At 51.7% G+C, this 20,308-nt stretch overlaps 9 protein-coding genes across 9 annotated transcripts; 6 read left to right on the forward strand and 3 right to left on the reverse strand.

The window, feature by feature from the left end:
- Window positions 1-47: 47 nt before the first annotated feature.
- BO80DRAFT_425020 (guanine nucleotide exchange factor VPS9) lies at window positions 48-2,926 on the forward strand. Its single transcript, XM_025719418.1, has 5 exons — window positions 48-1,617; window positions 1,668-1,745; window positions 1,802-1,977; window positions 2,025-2,650; window positions 2,704-2,926. Exons 1-5 carry the CDS (start codon window positions 261-263, stop codon window positions 2,747-2,749), a joined length of 2,283 nt encoding a protein of 760 aa, XP_025575366.1. The 5' UTR covers window positions 48-260; the 3' UTR covers window positions 2,750-2,926.
- A 534-nt stretch (window positions 2,927-3,460) lies between these two features.
- BO80DRAFT_425021 (uncharacterized protein) lies at window positions 3,461-4,009 on the forward strand. Its single transcript, XM_025719419.1, has one exon. The coding sequence runs from the start codon at window positions 3,674-3,676 to the stop codon at window positions 3,929-3,931; it is 258 nt and encodes an 85-aa protein (XP_025575367.1). The 5' UTR covers window positions 3,461-3,673; the 3' UTR covers window positions 3,932-4,009.
- A 1,497-nt stretch (window positions 4,010-5,506) lies between these two features.
- BO80DRAFT_425023 (uncharacterized protein) lies at window positions 5,507-6,129 on the forward strand. Its single transcript, XM_025719420.1, has one exon. It carries the CDS (start codon window positions 5,640-5,642, stop codon window positions 5,925-5,927), a length of 288 nt encoding a protein of 95 aa, XP_025575368.1. The 5' UTR covers window positions 5,507-5,639; the 3' UTR covers window positions 5,928-6,129.
- Window positions 6,130-7,578: 1,449 nt separating this feature from the next.
- BO80DRAFT_406719 (VIT1/CCC1 transporter family protein) lies at window positions 7,579-8,915 on the forward strand. The gene is made up of 3 exons (XM_025717768.1): window positions 7,579-7,846; window positions 7,895-8,231; window positions 8,284-8,915. Exons 1-3 carry the CDS (start codon window positions 7,780-7,782, stop codon window positions 8,780-8,782), a joined length of 903 nt encoding a protein of 300 aa, XP_025575369.1. The 5' UTR covers window positions 7,579-7,779; the 3' UTR covers window positions 8,783-8,915.
- A 56-nt stretch (window positions 8,916-8,971) lies between these two features.
- BO80DRAFT_464718 (DUF4202 domain-containing protein) lies at window positions 8,972-9,659 on the reverse strand (the record flags this gene model as incomplete). The annotated part of the gene is made up of 1 exon (XM_025722671.1): window positions 8,972-9,659. The coding sequence occupies exon 1, from the start codon at window positions 9,551-9,553 to the stop codon at window positions 8,972-8,974; it is 582 nt and encodes a 193-aa protein (XP_025575370.1). The 5' UTR covers window positions 9,554-9,659.
- Window positions 9,660-9,924: 265 nt separating this feature from the next.
- Window positions 9,925-11,208, forward strand: BO80DRAFT_434706 (uncharacterized protein; the record flags this gene model as incomplete). Its single annotated transcript, XM_025720883.1, has 5 exons — window positions 9,925-9,997; window positions 10,268-10,361; window positions 10,453-10,656; window positions 10,717-10,933; window positions 10,990-11,208. 5 exons carry the CDS (start codon window positions 9,925-9,927, stop codon window positions 11,206-11,208), a joined length of 807 nt encoding a protein of 268 aa, XP_025575371.1.
- A 409-nt stretch (window positions 11,209-11,617) lies between these two features.
- On the forward strand, window positions 11,618-12,837 carry BO80DRAFT_381713 (metallo-beta-lactamase domain protein). The gene is made up of 2 exons (XM_025716857.1): window positions 11,618-12,255; window positions 12,365-12,837. The coding sequence occupies exons 1-2, from the start codon at window positions 11,699-11,701 to the stop codon at window positions 12,774-12,776; spliced, it is 969 nt and encodes a 322-aa protein (XP_025575372.1). The 5' UTR covers window positions 11,618-11,698; the 3' UTR covers window positions 12,777-12,837.
- Window positions 12,838-13,323: 486 nt separating this feature from the next.
- On the reverse strand, window positions 13,324-15,273 carry BO80DRAFT_425026 (uncharacterized protein). The gene is made up of 3 exons (XM_025719421.1): window positions 14,265-15,273; window positions 13,516-14,156; window positions 13,324-13,449 (listed from the first exon to the last, which is right to left on the reverse strand). The coding sequence occupies exons 1-3, from the start codon at window positions 14,902-14,904 to the stop codon at window positions 13,366-13,368; spliced, it is 1,365 nt and encodes a 454-aa protein (XP_025575373.1). The 5' UTR covers window positions 14,905-15,273; the 3' UTR covers window positions 13,324-13,365.
- Window positions 15,274-15,761: 488 nt separating this feature from the next.
- BO80DRAFT_493553 (putative C6 transcription factor) lies at window positions 15,762-19,189 on the reverse strand. The gene is made up of 4 exons (XM_025723827.1): window positions 18,653-19,189; window positions 18,031-18,529; window positions 17,207-17,969; window positions 15,762-17,146 (listed from the first exon to the last, which is right to left on the reverse strand). Exons 1-4 carry the CDS (start codon window positions 18,797-18,799, stop codon window positions 16,066-16,068), a joined length of 2,490 nt encoding a protein of 829 aa, XP_025575374.1. The 5' UTR covers window positions 18,800-19,189; the 3' UTR covers window positions 15,762-16,065.
- Between the last annotated feature and the right edge of the window lie 1,119 nt (window positions 19,190-20,308).

The raw sequence follows: 20,308 nt of genomic DNA on the forward strand, positions 1-20,308 counted from the left end.
GGCTGACATCTTCGGCGCTGATGGAGCTCACTTCCCCCTGTTGGGCCATTCCTTCGGGCATTTCTCCCAGAGTCCTACTCCGCTTGAGCTAGGGACCTTCCAATTTATTGCCGGCCTTAGCTGTCCAGACTTTGGTGGTCTGTTACGTGACAGCCCCGGAAACCACATCTCCGGATACCCCCTCATGATGACCCGTGTTTCTACCTAACGAGGCTCTTTTTAAATATTTAGATTGATTCTGGCGTGCATGCAGGTTGCTTATGTCTGCGACAGAACCCTCGGAATCCCCGGCTCCTAGTGGTCATGGGGAGGTTCAGCCGGCCGCTCTCAACGAGGGGAGTACAACTGAACTAGTGAATTCCACTGGCCTCGAACCTGCGGTGCAGCTACAGGATGAACCCCCCAAAGTGTCGGAAGCCAACCAAGACGCGCAACAAGACAAGATGGAGGGAACCGTCCAGACCGAAGTGCAGACCACCGGGGAATTTCCAAAGGCGGCTCCGATGCCATCTGCGATAGATTCCTCGAACCCCATACCGCCCCCCCGAGAGTCGCTTCCCGAGCGGATGAAGGGGCTCTCCATATTGACGACAACACCGGAGCCTGTTTTGTCGCCTACCGCGGAGATACCCCCTACGCCTCCAGCAAAGGACGAAGCCTACCTGACCCCGAATCCCCACTCTGCAATTACACACTCGCCCGCGATCGAGTTGACCGACAAGGAATTGCCGAACGTTCCTGAGAATGACCAAGATGGAAACCAGAATACAACTGGCGGAGATGGTGACTCCCAGTCGGAAATCCAGAGCATCATGGATCAATTCCAAGACTCTACCCGCGGCGATGGCCAGGACCAGATCATGTCCCCCCGGCTGGAACTGGCCGAGCAGTTTCTTGGTGGACAAACTCACTTTCCACCTCGCCAGTCCAGCCTGGATCACAGTAAAGCCGCACTTGATGAATCGCGGGCACCCAAGTCTGCGACAGGGGTATCTTCGATCTCGGCTGAGAAACAACCGGCAAGACTCCCCAAGAATTCTGCGGTCGATGAGGCTAAATTGAGCCGGCGTTCGTCGACATCAACCATTCCTCCACCCCCAGAGCCCGAGCCCGACCAGCCCTTTGATTTCCATCGTTTCCTAGAGCAACTGCGTCATCGCACTGCGGACCCAGTTGCCAAGTTCCTACGCTCATTTCTCCACGAGTTTGGGAAGCGACAGTGGATGGTCCATGAACAAGTGAAAATCATCAGCGATTTCTTGGTATTCATCACGAACAAAATGGCCCAGTGTGAAGTCTGGCGCGATGTGTCCGACAGCGAATTCGACAACGCCAAAGAAGGGATGGAGAAACTTGTAATGAATAGACTATATTCCCAAACCTTTTCCCCGGCTATTCCGGGTCCGCCCACAATCCCAAGGAGCGCAAGTAGAAGCAAACGACGCGAGATGGAGAGGATGCACGGCCCATGGAGACGCGGACAGCACCAGGAGGATATGGAGCGTGATGAAGTGCTGGCTCAGAAGATGCGAATATACAGCTGGGTAAAAGAGGAGCATTTGGACATACCACCAGTGAGCGGTCATGGCCGTCGCTTCTTGAATCTAGCCCAGCAGGGTGAGTGATGATCCTCTTCTGCATGTGGTTCTCCCTCTAACCGGATGCAGAACTGTTGAAGATCAACGGTTATCGGGCTCCCCGCGACAAGGTTATCTGTATCCTGAACTGCTGCAAGGTCATTTTCGGTGAGCATCAGTGCTAATGCTAGAACCGGAGGATATGATTGCTAATGTCTGTCAAGGTTTGCTGAGGAATTCGAAGCGATCGGATACGTCTGCCGATTCATTTGTGCCGCTTTTGATCTACGTGGTGCTGCAGGCCAACCCTGATCATCTGGTATCTAACATTCAATACATCCTGCGGTTCCGCAACCAGGATAAGCTTGGAGGGGAAGCTGGTTATTACCTGTCGTCCTTGGTACGCCGAACCCATTTTAGTCCATGGCATGTTCTGACACTCTTTAGTCTGGAGCGATCCAGTTCATCGAGACCCTAGACCGGACCAGCCTGACTGTGACTGACGAAGAGTTCGAGCGAAGCGTTGAAGCGGCCGTCTCTGCCATTGCCCAGCAAAATCGCGAGTCTGAGACGCTGGAGCGAAAATCGTCAGGACGTCCCGCTGAAGGCTCCCAATCCGCACCACGAAGTTCTGTCGAGACACAACGTACGGCGGTGCGCAGAGAAGCAACGCAGTCTAGCGACGAAGACACGGCGCCAGTGGCAGGACTTCTGCGGACCATCCAAAAGCCATTGTCGACCATAGGAAGGATCTTTTCTGACGAGCCAGAATCGCCCCAAGATCGGCCCACGCAGTCTGGGGCATCTCCGCGGCTGACACCGAATGTATACCAGCCACCACGCAATAGCAGCGAAGGCCGGCGATCGGCCGAGAGAGCCCGTGGTGCAGCCCCTCCGCAGGTGGCTAGGGCGGGTTCTCAAGATGCCGCTGTCCGTCAAGCCAGTGCTGAGGATGCAGAGGCGCGGAGAATTCATCGTGTCGAGCACAACAATGTCGTAGAGACGCTGTGTAACATGTTCCCCAACCTTGACCGTGATGTAATTGACGATGTTGTCAAGATGAAGGAGGGAAGGTAAGCCGTCCCTGCCCCAGGTATAAAGGCGAGTAGCTAACATTAGTATCCAGGGTTGGGTTAGCGGTGGATGCGTGTCTCGCTCTTAGTGCCGAGTGAACAGGATGAAGTAGGCCAGGACAGGCATATAATTCGAAGGGGTTAGCATTCGGGGTTAAGCTCTTATCGTAGCCGTCTATGTACTTATTGCCTGGGCTACTGCATATAATAGTGCTGCTGGATGGTAGCCATATATAATTGACCCTTAAGACATTGTACGCGCATGAGGTAACCTCATAGGCACAGATTATCCAAAGTAGCATCTTAAATGACAAGAGCCAGTTCTATTTACCCGATTCTCCCACTAGCTTATCTATATCGTTCCATCCATAACTAGCGATGCAAGGGCGTCTAATAGTACGGAATAGTCCGTACATCACCTGACTCTTCCAACCTCGCTTACCGCTAGCGTCACCCAGCCACCCCACCCAGGGCTATATAAGCTTCTTTCCCCCTCGCCCCTTTTGACCTTTTTCTTCTTTCTTTTCTTCATACTTACCTTGTTTGGGTGACTGCGATCAAGAAGGCGGTTCACCACAGATTGGTCCCTGCATTGCACAGCGCGGCGGAACAGTCTGTTCAACGGCCTACGGGTCATTGACAGGCGTATTCTTTGGCACTTCTCTCTTCGGAGACCTTTCCTTTTCATCATTTCTTGGGCCAGTGGCTCGAGGATGGGGAAGAGGTACTGTAAATTTGGTCCTTCGGACTGTAGAAATTGGCACAAGCGTCCTTGTTCTTGGTTGACACCCAGTCAACGCAAGTTCGTAGCTCGGTTCCTGTACGAGGTACTCCGTAGCTACGTCTCGGCTGGTAAGCTACCCACATATGACGTTGTCGTTTTCGCCACCGAACGGATCCTATAACAACATCTAATCCACCACCTATTTACTACCAACGTACCACCCAAGTCTCTTCTTTACTTCGTCCCATCTATCTCTATCTATCAAAGAATAAAAACACATAAAACACCCTGCTCTCAAAATGCCACACAAAGACGATACCTCATCCAACACCGGCGCCGACCGCGGATCCGGATCCGTGAACCGCCTCAGCGCAACAGGAAACACCCTCAGCGGATCCTCAGTCTTCGGCTCTGGCATGGACGAAGCCACTGGCTCTGTCCCGGAATATCTAGCTACGGGCGCGGAGGAAGACAGGCCCTTGAGTAAGGAGGAAGCGGACAGATTGTATGAGGAGAGGATCGAGGAGGAATATGCCAAGCGGGAGGGAGGTGCTTGATGCGTTTTTGTGACGTTGCTTTGTATATAATTTGTGTGATATACCAAATTGATTGCACATGCTTTGAAGTACGGAGGATATGTTTATTGATTTGATCGTGGTGTAGCCTGCGTACGGAGTAGCTAAAACCAGCTGTTCACTAGAAAGGACGAAAAGAACGCCAACGCCCCGATTCGAACCCCTGCTGCCCGAGAGCACCGGTATAGTACCCAAAAACATGTTTTACCTCAATATAGACCCGGTAAAAGTTACAAAAAAAACTGGTAGCTTCTCTTTGATTGAGCGTGTCATCCTTAGTGCAGGGGCCATGCTAATCTTCTCTGTATCGTTTCAAATTGACCAAATGCCCGAAGGCACTAGGTTCTCTTTACAATGGAATATATAGGAAGAGCGGGTAGAATTATACGTTCTGATTGGGCGGTAAGCGAGAGCCGAGAACACCAACTCGTCTGTTCTCACCCCGCCTTGGTGCTGGGGTCCAGGTGGTATCGGGGGTTGTGGTGGTTGTGGTGGCATTTGTAGGTCGGTTTTGAGGAAAGGTGATAGATAGAGGGCTAGAGTATGATCCGTTCGCATTCTCTTCGTTGATGGCGATGAATATACACGTTTCGTCTGGACTCAATTTGGTACGTGCACGATATATTCCTCTGCGATCCAGATAGGCAACAACCAAGTATGGCGCAGCAACAAAGCAACGACAACAAAAGAAACGTTGAATGAACGCCACTATTGGCGTTATATTTAGCAATGAGATCCAGTTCAAAAGACAAAGAAGGAAGAAAGGGAAGAAGAAAAGAACAAATGGAGAATAGATACTCCTAGTCGCAGTCGAAAGTTGGTTCCAGTGGCCCCCCGTATCCCACTTCGGGCGAGATCGGCTGCCCGCCGGCCTCAACAACACTTCGGCTTACTCTACCGCTCAATTGCTTAGCATGGCTTGGTCGGTTCTAGCCCCTCGTGACTAAGTATATGAATATCACGGAGTTTCTATTAAATGTTGAGTATACGTCATTTCCGAAGGAAGGGCTCTAACGTGATCGTGGTTCAGTCAACAGCCCCAACGGCGGATCTACGGACTCAGGATCTACCTCGCGGGATGGCATCTGCCTTCTCTAACATCGACGCGTCGATACGAGACGTTATATGAGGATGTCTGCTTTCGAGGGGATCATCCTCAATTGAACTCTAGGTGTTATCATCTTCCGCGTTTGGAGATATGATACCTATCTCAATCGATCCTTCGGTGTCTGAATATGATGCAGATCGCTGCCTTCGATTCGGAGTTTTTGTAGTAACGTACACTTGCAGGTAGCTGAGGCTGCCTGCCTAAGTAGGTTGACTAGAGATGAGTATGATGGACAGCAGCTCGAATATTTAACCATTGTCCCCTAGCCGGTTCCCTTTCTACCATACTACCTGCCATCCTGAACGTCAAGCCCATCTCTTCAATCGCATCAAACAACAACAACCAGAATACCATCCCAACCAAAATGCACTTCAGACTCTTCTCCATCATCATCCTCTCCACCCTATCCCTCGCATCCCCTGATCCATCCCCAGACGACTCCAATGAACCCGACCTCTTCGAACCCCTAAGCGACCTGTACGTCCCAACCCCATCCCAACCACCCCCTGTACCCAAACCTAACAGCTCACTCCCACCCACAGAGCAACCCAAACCTTCTCCCTACCCACCTACATCCCCACAATGCCCGCCTCCATCGAGTCCGTGCTCATCACAGCCGTCCCGACATCCTTCCTCTCTGAGATCTCCAACCCGACAGCCTGGTCGTCCGTCACTAGTGAGTGGAGGGACGGACACTTTCCTTCCTGGTATAGTAGCCTCAATAGCGATGTGAAGTCGTATCTTTCTACGAGGTTTGATCATGCCTCCCCGTCGACGTCGACCTCACATGGTGGGGCGTCTGCGCCGACGGGGATGGCGGCGGGTGTGATGGGTGCGGCGGGGATTTTGGGGTTGGCGATTGCGTTGTAGGTGTTGGGGAGGGTGTTGTGTATAGTATGTGGTGAGTGGGGGTTGTTGGGGAGGTGTATGATGTGGTATGGTTGATATGATATAGATGTTATGCTGGTCTAGACTTTGTGTTATGGATTTGGATGATGGGGAGGATGAGGTATTCGGTGGATTGATATGGGATTTAGAGTGTTCTGCATGAACATGTTAGTAAGAGGTTGTTATGCGATGGCAAGAATAGATAAAAAGGTTGACACTTATGTGGCATAGCACTGGGCCGGACAAGATGCGTTGTGTTAGCGTTAAATATAGGCAGGGTATATCGATAAGTGTAAGATAAGTACTATATAAAATGGGTGATATTACATGGAGGAATTGATTAGAGATGGTACTCCGTACGCCAACTATTGATCCTTAGCTATCGGCAATGTCAGCCACACAATATTACCCCAGGTTATTGAAAACATACCTATTCCAGGAAGGATCGCAGATGGCATGATCACTCACTATGAGTACTCACGACAAGTGCCATTATGAGAATGACTACGCTTTTACCATCAAATTCACTGCCTTAAGACCTCGAAATAGTCACTCTTGCCATCAACTGCCTTCTCGTAATTATAAATAGACACCTTCCGATCACTGGTTGTTTCATGGGGCGGTTGACAGTGGAGATAGATTTGAAACATGGAAATGTGCGGAGGGATGGAGTTTGCCCCAGGGTTACAGCTAGCTGTCGCAGAGTGTACCTTCACTTAATAGTAAACTCAATATGATAGATAGCCTTGCTTATATTGCTGATCGTTGTCGTGGGCCCACTTGCCTTGGTATACGAATGCCCTTAGTAAAGATCAGACTTCTAGATGATGCGGGCTAGGCGCTTGATAATAGTGTTGGGTGGATCCCACGATTCAGGCGGGATTTCAAATTTTGGAATGTCTCAGCATCCATTTGAGGCTGTTGTACTGATGAAAATATTCAAACCAACGGGTGATAGGTTGGGCCTGCTGCCTGCTGTCGAATCAACAACTAGAAAATCAGCTAGTATCCTTTCAAAGAACAGCAGCCAGAGATTTCCTGCATTTTAGTTTTCAATAGGTATACACCATCAATGGCCAATTCTAATCAGGTATTGATGTCATGAGCGCACGCCATAACTATCATAATGAGGGCATCAGTCGACAGCTTCACCCTTTACGTCAACTGGAGACAGTGAAGCGACGAGGCGACAGACCCCCATACCGGTCTCACGCTGAAATCACTGAATCACTGAATCACTCCTCTCAAGCACTGACCTCTCCTGGATATTACCTGCATCGCCACGCATCCTTAGCTGGTGTCTCGGTGTATTCCCCCTCTCGGATTGCCCCAATCCGCATCGGAGACCGACTGAACTGCGTCCGAGTGCGTAATCGAGCAGCAAGCTGGCAGCAGCTGGCCAGTCATGGAGCTGATAAAAGTCAGCGATGTTGTGTGTGCACCAATCAAGCTCGGGGTATTGGCTTAACCCCGAAGGATTGCTGTGCTTTGCGCCGAGATCTGCGGGAGCTGACCATTACCCACTTTGTGATTGGTCGGCTCCAAGGTAGCCTGGAAGGGTCTGAAGAACAATCAGAAAAGTAGATTCTGGCTGGCATAAGAGGGGGGCCTCTTATAAATATCTGTGCTTCCAGAAGGTTTTTTGCTCGATAGTCGCTCATCAAGCTTTTGATTCTCTTCAAGTCCTCCTCTATCATATCTGCTCTGCCTCGTCCAGCTTCGGTTCCAGAAATAATCCTTCAGCCTTACGGGGATTTGTTGAGAGGGTCTAGATTCGGCCATCGATCCGGCTTCTGACGTCAGGCCTCAGGCAACCCAGCCAATTTACTCCGCAATGGCGCTTTTATTTCTGAAGCAGAAATTCTTTCCCAGCGAAAAGCAAAAACAGGCTATTCCTTATGGTGTGTTTGCCGATGTTCAATCTTTACGAATCTGACTGACATGGCCAGGAAAACCATTACTTTCCAATGACGATACCGATACGCTACCGGGCGACCAAGACCTCGAAGCTCAACGATCCTACGATACCTTCCGCGCCTCATCTCCTGTTTCCGACACCGACAGCACCGCCGCCAGTACCAGCAGTTCGCGATCACGCATCAACCCGCGTATCGTTTCCGATGCTATCTTAGGTCTTTCGGATGGCTTGACGGTGCCGTTCGCGCTGAGCGCTGGTCTCTCTGCGCTGGGAAACACCAAGGTCGTTGTGCTTGGAGGATTGGCCGAATTGACCGCAGGTGCCATTTCCATGGGCCTGGGAGGATACGTCGGTGCAAAGAGTGAAGCGTATGCCCTCCACCTTATTCCATCGGCAGAGCCCAGTTTTAACAATAAGCAGAGAATCCTATGAAACCACCGTCCGCGAAGCCAAAGAACTCATCCACACATCCCCCTCCGAAACCAGCTCCATCGTCCAATCCATCTTCGCCTCCTACCGTCTCCCCGAAGATACCATCGCTCAGATCAACACCTCCCTCCACGCCTCCGAAGAACACCTCCTCGACTTCCTGGTTAGCTTCCACCACAAGGAATCCCAGCCTGACTGCAACCAGGCATGGATCTCCGCTATCACACTCGCACTCGGCTACTTCGTGGGCGGCTTCATCCCGCTCATCCCATACTTTATCGTGAACCAGGTGGTTACGGCATTGTACATGAGTATCGGAGTCATGGCGGTCACGCTGCTCGCCTTCGGGTACATCAAAACGTGTGTTGTGCGCGGCTGGACCGGGCGCGACAATATCGTTGCGGGCATCAAGGGAGGCCTGGAGATGTGTTTCGTGGGCGGAGTGGCTGCGGGGGCAGCCATTGCTCTGGTGCGGCTGATTGACGCATAACCTCCCACCACCACATACCCACGCCTAATACCCCCTCAAAAGTTCCCATCTCATGCCTTGACGACTGTACCATAGATACCATCATAGAGCGGCTTTTCATTCATCCATTCAATACAATTTATCTAATCTAAAGAACTATCCACATACTTCCTTCCCATCTAGAGCAACCCACACATCCCAATAAATAAATCAATTCCCCAACGCCAACCCAACCAACTCCCTCGCCCTCCCCCCCATCTCCATCCCCAACGCCAACTCCCTCCCCCGCTCCGACATCTTCCCCCACGTCTTCCTCAAAATCCCCACGACCTTCTCCTCCTCCCACGCCCCCTCAAACCCCTCCAACTGATCATCCAAAAACACCAAACACGCCACATCCTCCAACACCTGCGCCTCTGCATCCTCGCCTCCCCTCAACCCCTCTTTCCGAATCAACGCGCCCACGCGCTCCGCCTCCGCCGCCCCAATCCCACTCTCCAAACACACTTGCACTGCGATTTCGGCCTGGCGGCGCCCGAGCCCGCTTCGCCAGGCGTAGTACCCGGCTTTGCCGGCTGGGTAGGACGCGCGCGGCACTTCCCAGCGTTTGAGGTGTTGGGCGCGGATGGCGAGTTGGAGGACGGGCGAGGGCGTGGGCGTGTGTTTGTAGAGGTAGGTGGTCATTTTTTGGGCGTAGTGCAGTTCGTAGGGGGTGTTGGTGATGGGGGTTTTGGTGGGGTCGAGGGAGTGGAGGGTGTCGATTTTGTGGAGGGCTGTGGTGAGGGGGTCCATTTTAATGTCTTCTTGGTGAGGGTGGGTAGGTTGAAGGGTATGTTGATTGTGGAGGGGATTAGGTGGTTATATATAGGTTGTTGTATGTAGGGTGTTGGTAGAAGTTATGAGGTTCGGGATTGCAACAAATACCGGTAACGGGATTGGTTGACTCGGCTCGGCATCTGGTGGGAGGGGAACTGATAAGCGATAAGCAGGGGATTGGGAATGTATACCCCACATCATCTTGTAGATCGTTGTTCAATTGGGGAGGTTTGGTTGATAATGAGTATTAATGTGTTAGGAGAGATCCGCGGAGATAGCTGTTCTGCTTAGGTCTAGGTGGGTATGCTGTGTGTATTGCTTGCTTGAAGCTGTTCTTACTCTTGCATATGGCTAGTGTATACAGTCTGGTGAAGGCTATTGCCGTTACGCAGGGTTATCACTCGATCCTGTTCCTGTTTGGTATGAGCTTGCAGTGGAATAGCCAGATACTGAAAAGGTGAAGCATCAGAGCCATTAGAGTGACAGGAAATCGTGAGCAAAGCATGGCATGGGCGGTCACGTAGCGAAGTGAACATGAACTGAACCCTATGATTGGTCAAATATTGGTTGTTTACTGGAGTTGGCTAGGCTGAGTAGTGATGTGGGCGTCGCCGGTGGTCTAATGGGACCATGGGACTTTATTGAGCGACCCGCTCTGCGTTTCTGCATCTACTCTACTCTACAATACAGGTCACCGAACCATGGACCAATTTCAGGAATCACCTGAGCATGCAGCACGTCGCACCGCTGTCCGCAATATCTGGAAGAGCGTCCTAGGTCTAAAGTCAGTCCAATGTGAGGATCTAGACCTGGCGCGCATTCATATCCAGGTGCTACCAATGACGCTAGATATGGACGGACTGCCATGCTTCGAGCCATGTTACCTTCCAGCCCATGGAGAACAACATCCCTGACCCAGACCCCGAGTTGCTGGAAATAGAGTTCCCACCGTATGACCCGCAAGATGATTTCCCCGAGGAGACAGTATACTGGGCGGAAGGCGTTTCAAGATACGTCGAAGAATATATTCATGGTATCATTGTTATCGGGCTCACTGACGATCGTGATTTGCCGTCAGAGTTCGTATCTCCTCAATGGACCTGCGAGGAGGGACTTTGATGCTGACCGTCCGCTTATAGTCCTAGTAGCGAGGAGCTCTGGAACGTGGTTGGTGCTGATATCCGCTGGTTCAGCACAGCGATCAGTCATATCCCCAATCAGCCTTCTTTCAAGTGCATGATGGCGAGCAACATTGACGGGGACGGCAGGCCCACGCGCTGGGAACTGGAATGTATCTGTAAAAGCATGGAGAAGCTTCTCAACCGTCGAGTTCATGCTAAGCACTTGGTTACTCCGGTACGTTTCCCTCAATATAGATTCATGCTATTGGCTAGTGCTGATGGATCCTACAGGTTATGATCCTGTCTTACATGGGGCCGAGGCAAGTTCGTATTCTCCTCGCCCACTTTGATGGGACTGATTTGGTCATCCGGAAGAGCCAGTTCTACGACCTATGGACTGAAAATGTGGAGGCACTGAGATTGCTTGTACGGCGGTGGTGTGCGTCTGAATCTGGGGATACATTTCATCGACCCTCTTTGGGACATGACAGGGCACATGGTTGGCATTGAGTTTGATTCCCCAGATAAGTAACACGGTTGGGGCTGAGACATTGTCACACGGACCACGCTTTCATTTAGTTTATATTCTGACAAGCAGGTATACCGCCATACTTGGTTCGAGTCCGCTGTCTTATCAACATTAGCTCAAACACGATGAGCATCAACCAGAACCATACACACACCCCAACCCATTAATCCCTCACATCAACTCAGTCCTCACCATCACACCACCCTAAACATCAACCCATCCATAGATAGTATAAATACTATCCCAGTCAGCATGACGCACATCCACGCGGTCCAAATCCTGCTCCATCCAACCCTAAATCCAAACAACCTCCAACGCCTCTCAACCACCAAACTATAAACCCCACCCAACCCCCCTCCATACCCCCAGCCACCACATCATCCCTAACCACCCTTACCTACCCCCTCCCCTCAACCCCATCCACCACCTCCAGCCAACCCAACTACCAAAAGAAGAAAAAAACAGGACCCCATGATGATCCAAACCCACCACCACCCCTCCTCCACAAAAGGTCTCTCCTCCCTCACCACCCTCCTCACCACCCCCACCACCTCCCTCCTCATCGACCCCCCTTTCCTCCTCCCCGACGCCCTCTCCACCCTCTCCTGGATCTCCTCGCTCACCCCGCACCCCCCATCTGCCATCTTCCTCACCCACCACCACCCCGACCACTTCTTCTCCGCAAATCCCATCCTCTCCGCCTTTCCCAACGCAAAACTCTACGCCGCGCCCTACGTCCTCGCCCGCATTAATAACGAATATGATCAGAAAATTAAGTATTGGAATGAGGTTCTAGAGGATGGTCTTGTGCCGGAGGTGCCGAGACGGCCGGAGCCGTATCCGTGGAGTTTTTTTGTGCTGGGTGGGGAGAAGGTGGGGGAGGAGGGGGAGAAGGGAGAGGGGGAGGAGGTGGTGGTGTTGTTGGGCCCCGTGCAGGGCGATTGTGTTGATCAGACGATTTTTTGGATCCCCGGGGAGAGAACGGTTGTTGCGGGGGATGTGGTCTTTGGGAGGAGTGGGCATGTATGGTATGTTTTTTACTTTCCTATCCTTCCTTTCCTTTCCTATTTACTTCTGAGTTCGAGGGGGAAGTTTGTGTATGTGTATACTATGGGTATCTGTATTAATGAAGTATAGGGTCGAAGAACTCGATTCCCCCGCTCTACTCGAAGCATGGCTCAAGACCCTCGACATGATTGAACAATTGCATCCCGTGAAGATCATCCCCGGGCATATGGAAGCCGGGTGGGAGTTGGATGCCGAGGCGGATCTGGCGCATACCAGACGATATCTGCAACTGTTCGGGGAGAAAGTCACCTATGCGGATAAGAAGCTCGGGGTGCAGGAGTTGTATGAGTTCTTTCGTGATGCGTTTCCGCAGTGTCGGGAGAATTTGGATTTCTTTCTGGGACATATGGCGAATCGGTTTGGGGAGGGGGGAACTGTGTGGGAGGAGAATCGACATCAGGAGGTTGGGGAGAAGAGGCCGGAGGAACTGAGTGGGTATTGGTTGGGGGGATCTGGTGGGATGAATGGTAGGATACATTGATAGATTAAGAGTGTACATGGTGTAAGATCGGCGAGGTAACCCTAGTCCACGTTAAACGCAGATTCATTCCTATCCATCTAATATTGTATCAAAGCATCGTCGATGCCAACAGCGTCCTGTACTGCACGCCAAAAAGATCTCTCATCCCCACAACTAAAAGAAATACATGCTCAACCTGTGGCAGCAGGATGAAGAAAATCAGTAGCACGACCGGTCATATGGCCAGAGCAAACACAAAGATTGTCATTACAACTCCAGCTCTCCATCTGAGAGCACAAACACAGAAAGTGCGCAAGAATCAAAACAGGAAAACCGTGCCGCAACAATCATGGCTCCCCAACGCCGTCCCATTGTGAAAGCCGGGTATATCCAGCACCGTGATGCAAAATTTGTACGGAGAATTAACAGTTGGTCGAGGACATGACCACGGTTCTGCGGGACCTGTCCAGCCATTCGCGTACCAGCCAGGTCCGCAAGTCTAGCCCTCATTTTAGAACGAACCTATGCATGAAGCCAAGCCAAGAAGGCAGAAAAAAGAAATGAACAAGCCACACTGCTTTTCATCCCGTCAAGTTCCCGTCCTGTTCGTTCATCTGGCCCCGATCCCAAACATACCAACCCCGTAACTTCCACCGCGGTCAGGCAGAGGGGTAGATATCTTCGAAACATGGTCCTTTTGAGAGAAAAGCAAGTGTGATCAGTATGTCAAATGAGCCAGATCACCATCCGAACGTCCTACCTTCTTCCGTTTTTTCTTTCCAATTCCTTCGCTGTTCGAATAGAATGCGCCGTCGTCATCGTCGTCTGCATAACCTTCGCCATAGCCAACAAAGCTGTTGTCATCATAATGCCGTTTCCGTCCTCGGCTGGGTCGGGATCGATCTGGTTCCGAGACAGGCGCGGGAGTTCCGTTGGGCTGCGGGATTCGGATGCCATTGGGCGGCGGGGCGACGGATTTCTTATTGACGTCGCCGCTAGTTGCATGTTTCGACGGTTTTTCGTGACCCAAGACATCCTCCCAATACTCGTTGTTCGGTACTGTTCCCGGCTCCATCTTCATGGCTCTCATCTGGAGATTGTGCAGTGCAGAGTCCATGTCCGCCATCTTGATCTCCTTTCCGAACACCTTTTGGTTCTGCCATTCCTCTTCGGGCCACATGGTCATGTGTCTGAGCCCGCCGGGCGCACCAGGCTCGGTCTTGACAGGTTTGTTCCTCCCTGCGAGACCCAGGCCTTTCAGCTTGCCCTCATAGGACTTTCGGAGCCTGTTGATCTTCTCGCCTGTCACAGGATCCATTCGAGCAACAGACTTTGCCACTGAACCTAACCCGTACAGTGAGATCAGATCTAGCGACGGGTCTGGACCAGTCGCAACATAGGCTGTAAAGTTCAAGGGCCGTGTTAACAAAACTCAATCCAAATGCCACATGGGAAAGAGTGCATTGCAAAGGACGGCAACAGCCACGCCAAGGACTGGGGAGCTCTTACAGCTTTTGCAAAGATGAAAGGCCGACGTAAAGTCCTTCTGCAGAGATTCTAGACTTGGCCCACTGCGGTTAGATGAAGCGGGCTCCTCGCTATCAATCTCCATAGCGTCGCCGCCGCCACTCACGGCGAAATCGCGAACTCCAACTTCCGCCCCTCCTGGTTGCCGGTCATGGTCGGTCCGTCTGTGTTCCGCCTGTTGCATTGCCGCAGCATTCATAGTCGCACTGGTAGATCCAGTATCGCCGCTTCCCGGCCCCATTGGCTTGTCGGCGTTCTCAGATTCATCTAGTGAAGTCGCACCGGGCATGTGCCCACTCACGCTGCTGGCCGGCGTCGGAAACGAGTTTGCTGTACCTACCGTGGGCTGTTGGGAGGCTTGGGTAGACATCGGGGCAGAGGATGGTGGGGATGAAAGATTTGCGGGTTGTGGGGTCGCCTGGTTAGGTGATGACTGCGAGGATACGAGATGGGTGGCATAGTTCTGAGCGCTTACCGACATCAACGGAGGTGATGTCGGAGTCTGTGGAAATCGATCGGATAAGGGCGCCAGAGGCTGGATCGGCTTGAGAGACCCTGCGGCGGGAGACGATGGCGATGGAGGTCCTACTCGAAAGGATGCCGAGGAGGCGCGATCAGACATGGAGTCCCGAGGGCAGGGTGAATGAAGAGGTTGGCCTCAGCCTGAGCAGCCCGAGCCCCACGAAAGGAAGACCTGGATCGAAGATCTTCAACACAAGGGCAGATCACGGCAGATTCAGGCTAGGGTGAAGGGCGATGGAATAGGAACACGCCGGTCGAGGTGCGCTCAGGCGGGCGAGCAAGACGTTCCACGACCGTCTCAAAAGCCACACATTCCAATGAGTCGACGCAGAATCCGGCTTGAATTTCGGACAATAGCAGATTCCAAGACAGAGGCCGGCGAAAGAGTGAAAGGGGTGGCACGCTGGCGTATAGATTATCGGCGGGGGTGGGTAGAGGTGGAAAAAGGCGCTGGAAGGGAAACCCTGTGGTCCGCAACTGGAGGAGAAACGGACGGCGAGATGTTGGATGACGGCAAGAGCCCCGAGCAGGGCACGTGACGCGCCCTCATTTCTGCGATTTTCCCTCTTTCGGCCTCCGCGCCCGTAATTCGGTTTCGATACGTGTGCACAATACGGGTACCCGGAATTACGCTCGGGTATTGTATGCATCGGTAATCGCTTCGACCACCCATGATAGCAGACCGGAGGCCATCCTTGCAATTGTACACAGTTTTCGTGGTCCACACATGAAGCGTGCCCTATGGATACTCATCTACGACAATGTCGGCAGGTATGGCGCTCAATCGGTGCTCTCGTGGATGCCCCCGGTCGGCGCTCGCCTGAACCGAAGACAAGCGGCGGCAGAGCCATCCGGGAGTTTTAGCTGGGGTCGCTGCATTTCCCTCCCGGAAGTTTCCTTGCTTGCTTCTGGAATTATCCCATCTATAGAATACAATAGACCGGCTGGCGGACGTGGCGGCTCTCGGGTCGCCACTGTGCGCCCAATACCTGAAGAAACTGATTTAATTTAGCCTCCTACCGATTCCACTGTCCCTTTTATCCTGACCTAGCAATTGGAAAATGACTTGCTCCAAACACCCAGACGAAGCTCGTCAACTTCCCCGCACAATGACCCTTGGGTATATTGAGATCCATGCACCCAGAAGAAATATGACAACACAAATTACAAAAGCACCCCCAAACGACAATAATCCGCGCAAATAGCACGCAACAAACACGCTGAATCTTACCAAACCATAAGGAGCTTCGCGGTGAACCTATCACGACTGGTAAAATGTCGCGGACTCTTGTACGAGAAGCTGTGCGGAGACATCGGGAATATTGTCTTCCAAGGTCTCCATCAACTCCATCTGCTCTTGGTGGCTGAGCGTTCTTCCCCGCCACGGCGGCATCGGGTATGCGCCGTTGGTATATTGGGAATATTGATCCCCTATCGTGTCTATCCAGCCCATGGGGTCAACAGCCGCACCGACATACGCCAGGTGACTAGCCATGGTGGAGGTCGGGCTAAAGTTTGGGTCCCAGCCCGGCAAGCCAGGGACGACGGAAGGAAATTGGTTGTATGGGGTTGTCGGGTCAAACGGCAAATCTGTGTAAGAGGGTGGTGGCTGTATATCGTAAGGTGGGGAGCTAAAAGAAGGCTGCGTGGTGGCCGACACGGATTGCGGAGTGAGCTGAGCATCCCACGATGAGTGCTGCGCGGCCTTCAGTGGTTCAGTTGCACCGGCTGACGAGGTTGATCCTTGGGAGAAAGAGAACGAGGGGTCCGCAGAAGGTCCCCTCGAGAATGTGCCACCCGATGTGCTACTATCGGGAATTGAAGAATTGGCAGCCCGGGCACTTTGGGAATGGAACGATGCTGAAGTACTTGCAGGGCTAGCGACGGACAGTGGAGTGGTAACATCTTGAGACGACGATGGAGTCGCATGATTGGACGGCGAATGGACGACGAAGGATTCCTCAGTAGCATAAGCTCGGAGGCAAGCAGCAACTAGACTCCTGTAAAGAACCAAGGCCGATTCAACACCGGGCCATCTCTCTGCGGCAAGCACAATAGCTTCCAGTGCCACGCTAAGATGGCGTTTGACTTCGTCAATAGGATGTTCCCTTCGGATATCAGGATAAGAGAGAGACCAAAGAATAGTGTTCAAGGCCATGAAAAGACTCTGCGTGAAGATCCAGGTCAGGTCAACGGATCCAGTCGCGATTTGTTCCCTTTGCATTGCTACGTTGAAGACGGACGCGCTGTAGCATTTTCGTGCAGCATCGACAGAGGGCTCGGGCACCTGGGGAGAAGGTCGGAACATAAACACAATCATCGTGTTGCGTCTTCCATGGAACCTATGACGATCATATACATATTAGCAGCCAAACATGGAGATAAATGCAGATGATTCTTACCATTTCTCGCTTAAACCACTGCCGCCATCGTTTTTGGGGCAAGAGGCTACCCAGTTGTCGATTTTCTCAAGCATCTGCGAAAACCAGGGGTCGTGGTCATCCACCGGTACATCGCGCTTATTCAGATAAAGCGTCCGACGGATCTCTGCCTGGAGGAGTCGCATTTTCAAAAAATGGATTGCTATGCACTTAGGTAGTATTATCTTCGCTCCCGGGAGAAATCCATCCCGGGTGATGAATCTGTCTTCCACTGGCTCAAAGAACTTGACGTTAATGTGGTCGTGGCAGACGGAATAACAATTCGGACGACCGAGACTATGAGAAAGGCCGTATTCCATGGATATGACAATCCAGAATAGCCGCCTCCGCATATCGATCTCCAAGGGATCTAAAAGCTGACCGGTGGGAGATCGAGTGATAGTCGATTCATCAGTAAGCCCAAGATCTTGACATAACTTGACTGCCATTCCGACAACCCAATATGCAGCTGTTCTCGTGGGAGTCAGCATTGAGTATTGAGCTATCAGCGCAAGGCATTGTAGAGATCTGAGATCCATTCGTTTTAAAGACGCTTCCAGGAACGGTAGTGCTGCCAGATAATAGCTGTCCGCCAGGCCTGCGTAAACAGTACTCATCTTCTGCATGCTGATGGCTATGACCATCCGTAGCTGGAAGTTATGACAGGGATCGTCGGACCCATTAAGCACCTCTTCGGCTTCCTCGCGGAACGTGGGTTCATGCAATGTCGGCAGCATGGCCTGGGCTAAATAGCAAGTCAACAAGCCGTGTGGATGGGTTGCGCATCAAATAAAAGGCATACGTACCCTTGACGACAAATACATCAATAAGTCTGTAAGTCATGTGGTTGGGAGGCAGGTTGGGCTGAGGTGTGGAGCTGATCATGGGGTACACTTTAGATGTTGGCTTAGAGCTTTCTTGTGCAAAGGCATCTTTGATCTCCTGCGCTGTCAATTCAGGAACGACGTCTTTGATGCTTTTCGAGTCCGTGTTTTGCTTGGCCATTTCCATGACGAGGCGCGTGATTGCAATACCACTAGATGGTCCCAGGTATCTCGACTCGTCGTTCTCTTTGAACCGAATGCGGCCCGCCCCACGCACCATGAGTTCGGCATCCGCTGCGTGTTGGAACTCATTCTCCACCTCAGCAAGCTCCTTCTCTAGCATGCGGGCTCTCTCTCGAAGCAAGACGATGTAGTTCCTCGAGATCGTGCTTTTACGAGCTGAGTCGTAGTAGACACACTTGGCGTTACTGCGTTCGCATGGAGAGCATCGTGGGATTCCTGGATCGCACCTAGACTTGCGCTGTATACGAATTAGAGACCGCTTTCTTGGGCTATGAGAAACACAGGGAAGTGGTGCAAGGGCATCAAATAGAAAAGCCATAAGGTTTGGTAGGAAAGGGCGGTAGTGCAGAGGGGTCAGTACCTGTCTGCACCGCGTACAAGCAGTCAAGGTATGCGCAATCCGACTATCGGGAGTATGATCGGATTGTTCTATTATTTTTGTGGGCGAATCTGTCCAGGGATTCGTAAATTGTGGACGTGAGCTTGAAGAGTTCAAGTGCGTGGCCATGATGATAAGTCGTGCAGAAGCACCCCTATATTAGGTCGACTGATGAGTTTCGGGTTTAACTGAAGGTGTCATCAACTCCGCATTCTAGGTATCGCATTTATTCCAAGGTTTTCACGACTCGAGTAGACCCAGATATGAGCGTCAGACACACGCGACTGGGGAATAATGATAGGGCACCTGGCAAGACAGCACGTTCGACATGTTCAGGGTTGGCTCTAACATGCACCAGCTGCTAGGAGTAGGCGGCAATACCCGCTCAAAGCAAGGGGCTTGAACAGGTTTGAAATGCTCCTATCGCGGATTCCGGCGGAAGATACTCATTCGGTCGCTGGAAAGGAACACAACGCTCGTTGCTGCGAATTTGAAATGGGGCGCAAAGGAGGGGGTGAGGTGGAAACTGAAGTGAAGCAGGCCTCGGTCCACCTCCCGCCTGGATCGACGGCACGCTAAAGAGCGCCCCGATGACCGACGTCGCACGTACCGGGACTACGGGCACCGACAGCACCCGGCTGCGAAGACTGGCCTTGAAATTGACGGGTGGATGTCCTACTATGCGGTGGGCCCGGTACCAAATACTTCGGTGGGTGGGTTGCCTTCGAGATCCAGTCGGTGGGCTTGCTGCGAGAAATTTAAGAAGTCAAGCGAGAGAGCTTAGCTCAGAACCTCAGGGACACGAGGATTTATACACTAGGAGCCTACGGTGTAGCACATCTCTACGCATAACCTTTCCCTAAGATCTGCGGTGGCGGGTGATCTAATATTGATTAATGAGCGAAGCGCATTATTTAACCACTAGCCTAGCTTACTCCCCGAGCCTCAGAACAACCTTGAATCATTGTACTTTGAGCTTTGAAGTAAACCGAAGTCTAGAAAAGTGCTTTGGACGAGAGAGTACAAAGGAACAGGATCGATGACCTTCCAGCGGGGCTTGAAGCCGCAATGTTAAGACGACTAGTCTCAAAGCTGCAGTTGTACGTCGGTATGACATATGTACTTCACGGCACCCTCAGTCTGTCAGTCCAAGACTCTCAATAAGGCCTTCGAAGAGAAATGTTCAGACAGGAAGGTTTTAAGTAGTTACGTGTGTTGAAAAGTGAGTCTAATAATTTATATGGCATCGTTAAAAATGCGATAAGACCTGGCAGTCTCGTATGCTGGATTGTGTCAAACTTTTGCAGTATTAGAAAATTGTCACGGCCAAGTAGTTGTATCGAAAAGGGACAGAGTTGCAAGGCCAACATGTTGAAAGGGAGTTAGACTACCATGGTACTGACCCGAATAGTGGCCTCTTTTATCCAAGCTTCGGACAGCTGCCCAGAAAGGGTATTTGGGTAATCACGGGCGGGTATCTGCAACTTTCTTCAAAAAAGTTAGAATCTTGGTTAATTAACTTGATCGACTAGTGATTGATCTACGGAGTCCTATACCTACATAGTATTGCCTTCATGCCAACTAGGAAATCATACCGAAGAAGCATGACCGAACCAAGCCAGGCATGGAATAACCAAC

Source organism: Aspergillus ibericus (genome assembly GCF_003184845.1).
Source record: "Aspergillus ibericus CBS 121593 unplaced genomic scaffold BO80scaffold_19, whole genome shotgun sequence".
NCBI classification, from domain to species: Eukaryota; Fungi; Ascomycota; class Eurotiomycetes; order Eurotiales; family Aspergillaceae; genus Aspergillus; species Aspergillus ibericus.

What these genes read in the sequence shown, in the direction of transcription:
- BO80DRAFT_493553 (XM_025723827.1), bottom strand. Translation starts at nt 18,799, where the DNA reads ATGGCCACGCACTTGAACTCTTCAAGCTCACGTCCACAATTTACGAAT. An exon ending in CTTGTACGCGGTGCAGACAG is followed by an intron (nt 18,530 to 18,652) that starts GTACTGACCCCT and finishes ATTCGTATACAG; the next exon opens with CGCAAGTCTAGGTGCGATCC. An exon ending in AGTGGTTTAAGCGAGAAATG is followed by an intron (nt 17,147 to 17,206) that starts GTAAGAATCATC and finishes TGATCGTCATAG; the next exon opens with GTTCCATGGAAGACGCAACA.
- BO80DRAFT_425020 (XM_025719418.1), top strand. Translation starts at nt 261, where the DNA reads ATGTCTGCGACAGAACCCTCGGAATCCCCGGCTCCTAGTGGTCATGGG. An exon ending in CTGCTGCAAGGTCATTTTCG is followed by an intron (nt 1,746 to 1,801) that starts GTGAGCATCAGT and finishes ATGTCTGTCAAG; the next exon opens with GTTTGCTGAGGAATTCGAAG. An exon ending in GTCAAGATGAAGGAGGGAAG is followed by an intron (nt 2,651 to 2,703) that starts GTAAGCCGTCCC and finishes ATTAGTATCCAG; the next exon opens with GGTTGGGTTAGCGGTGGATG.
- BO80DRAFT_425026 (XM_025719421.1), bottom strand. Translation starts at nt 14,904, where the DNA reads ATGTCTGATCGCGCCTCCTCGGCATCCTTTCGAGTAGGACCTCCATCG. An exon ending in CTTTCATCTTTGCAAAAGCT is followed by an intron (nt 14,157 to 14,264) that starts GTAAGAGCTCCC and finishes TGAACTTTACAG; the next exon opens with CCTATGTTGCGACTGGTCCA. An exon ending in GAAAGAAAAAACGGAAGAAG is followed by an intron (nt 13,450 to 13,515) that starts GTAGGACGTTCG and finishes TTCTCTCAAAAG; the next exon opens with GACCATGTTTCGAAGATATC.
- BO80DRAFT_406719 (XM_025717768.1), top strand. Translation starts at nt 7,780, where the DNA reads ATGGCGCTTTTATTTCTGAAGCAGAAATTCTTTCCCAGCGAAAAGCAA. An exon ending in AAAACAGGCTATTCCTTATG is followed by an intron (nt 7,847 to 7,894) that starts GTGTGTTTGCCG and finishes TGACATGGCCAG; the next exon opens with GAAAACCATTACTTTCCAAT. An exon ending in GTCGGTGCAAAGAGTGAAGC is followed by an intron (nt 8,232 to 8,283) that starts GTATGCCCTCCA and finishes AACAATAAGCAG; the next exon opens with AGAATCCTATGAAACCACCG.
- BO80DRAFT_381713 (XM_025716857.1), top strand. Translation starts at nt 11,699, where the DNA reads ATGATGATCCAAACCCACCACCACCCCTCCTCCACAAAAGGTCTCTCC. An exon ending in GGGAGGAGTGGGCATGTATG is followed by an intron (nt 12,256 to 12,364) that starts GTATGTTTTTTA and finishes AATGAAGTATAG; the next exon opens with GGTCGAAGAACTCGATTCCC.
- BO80DRAFT_425023 (XM_025719420.1), top strand. Translation starts at nt 5,640, where the DNA reads ATGCCCGCCTCCATCGAGTCCGTGCTCATCACAGCCGTCCCGACATCC.
- BO80DRAFT_425021 (XM_025719419.1), top strand. Translation starts at nt 3,674, where the DNA reads ATGCCACACAAAGACGATACCTCATCCAACACCGGCGCCGACCGCGGA.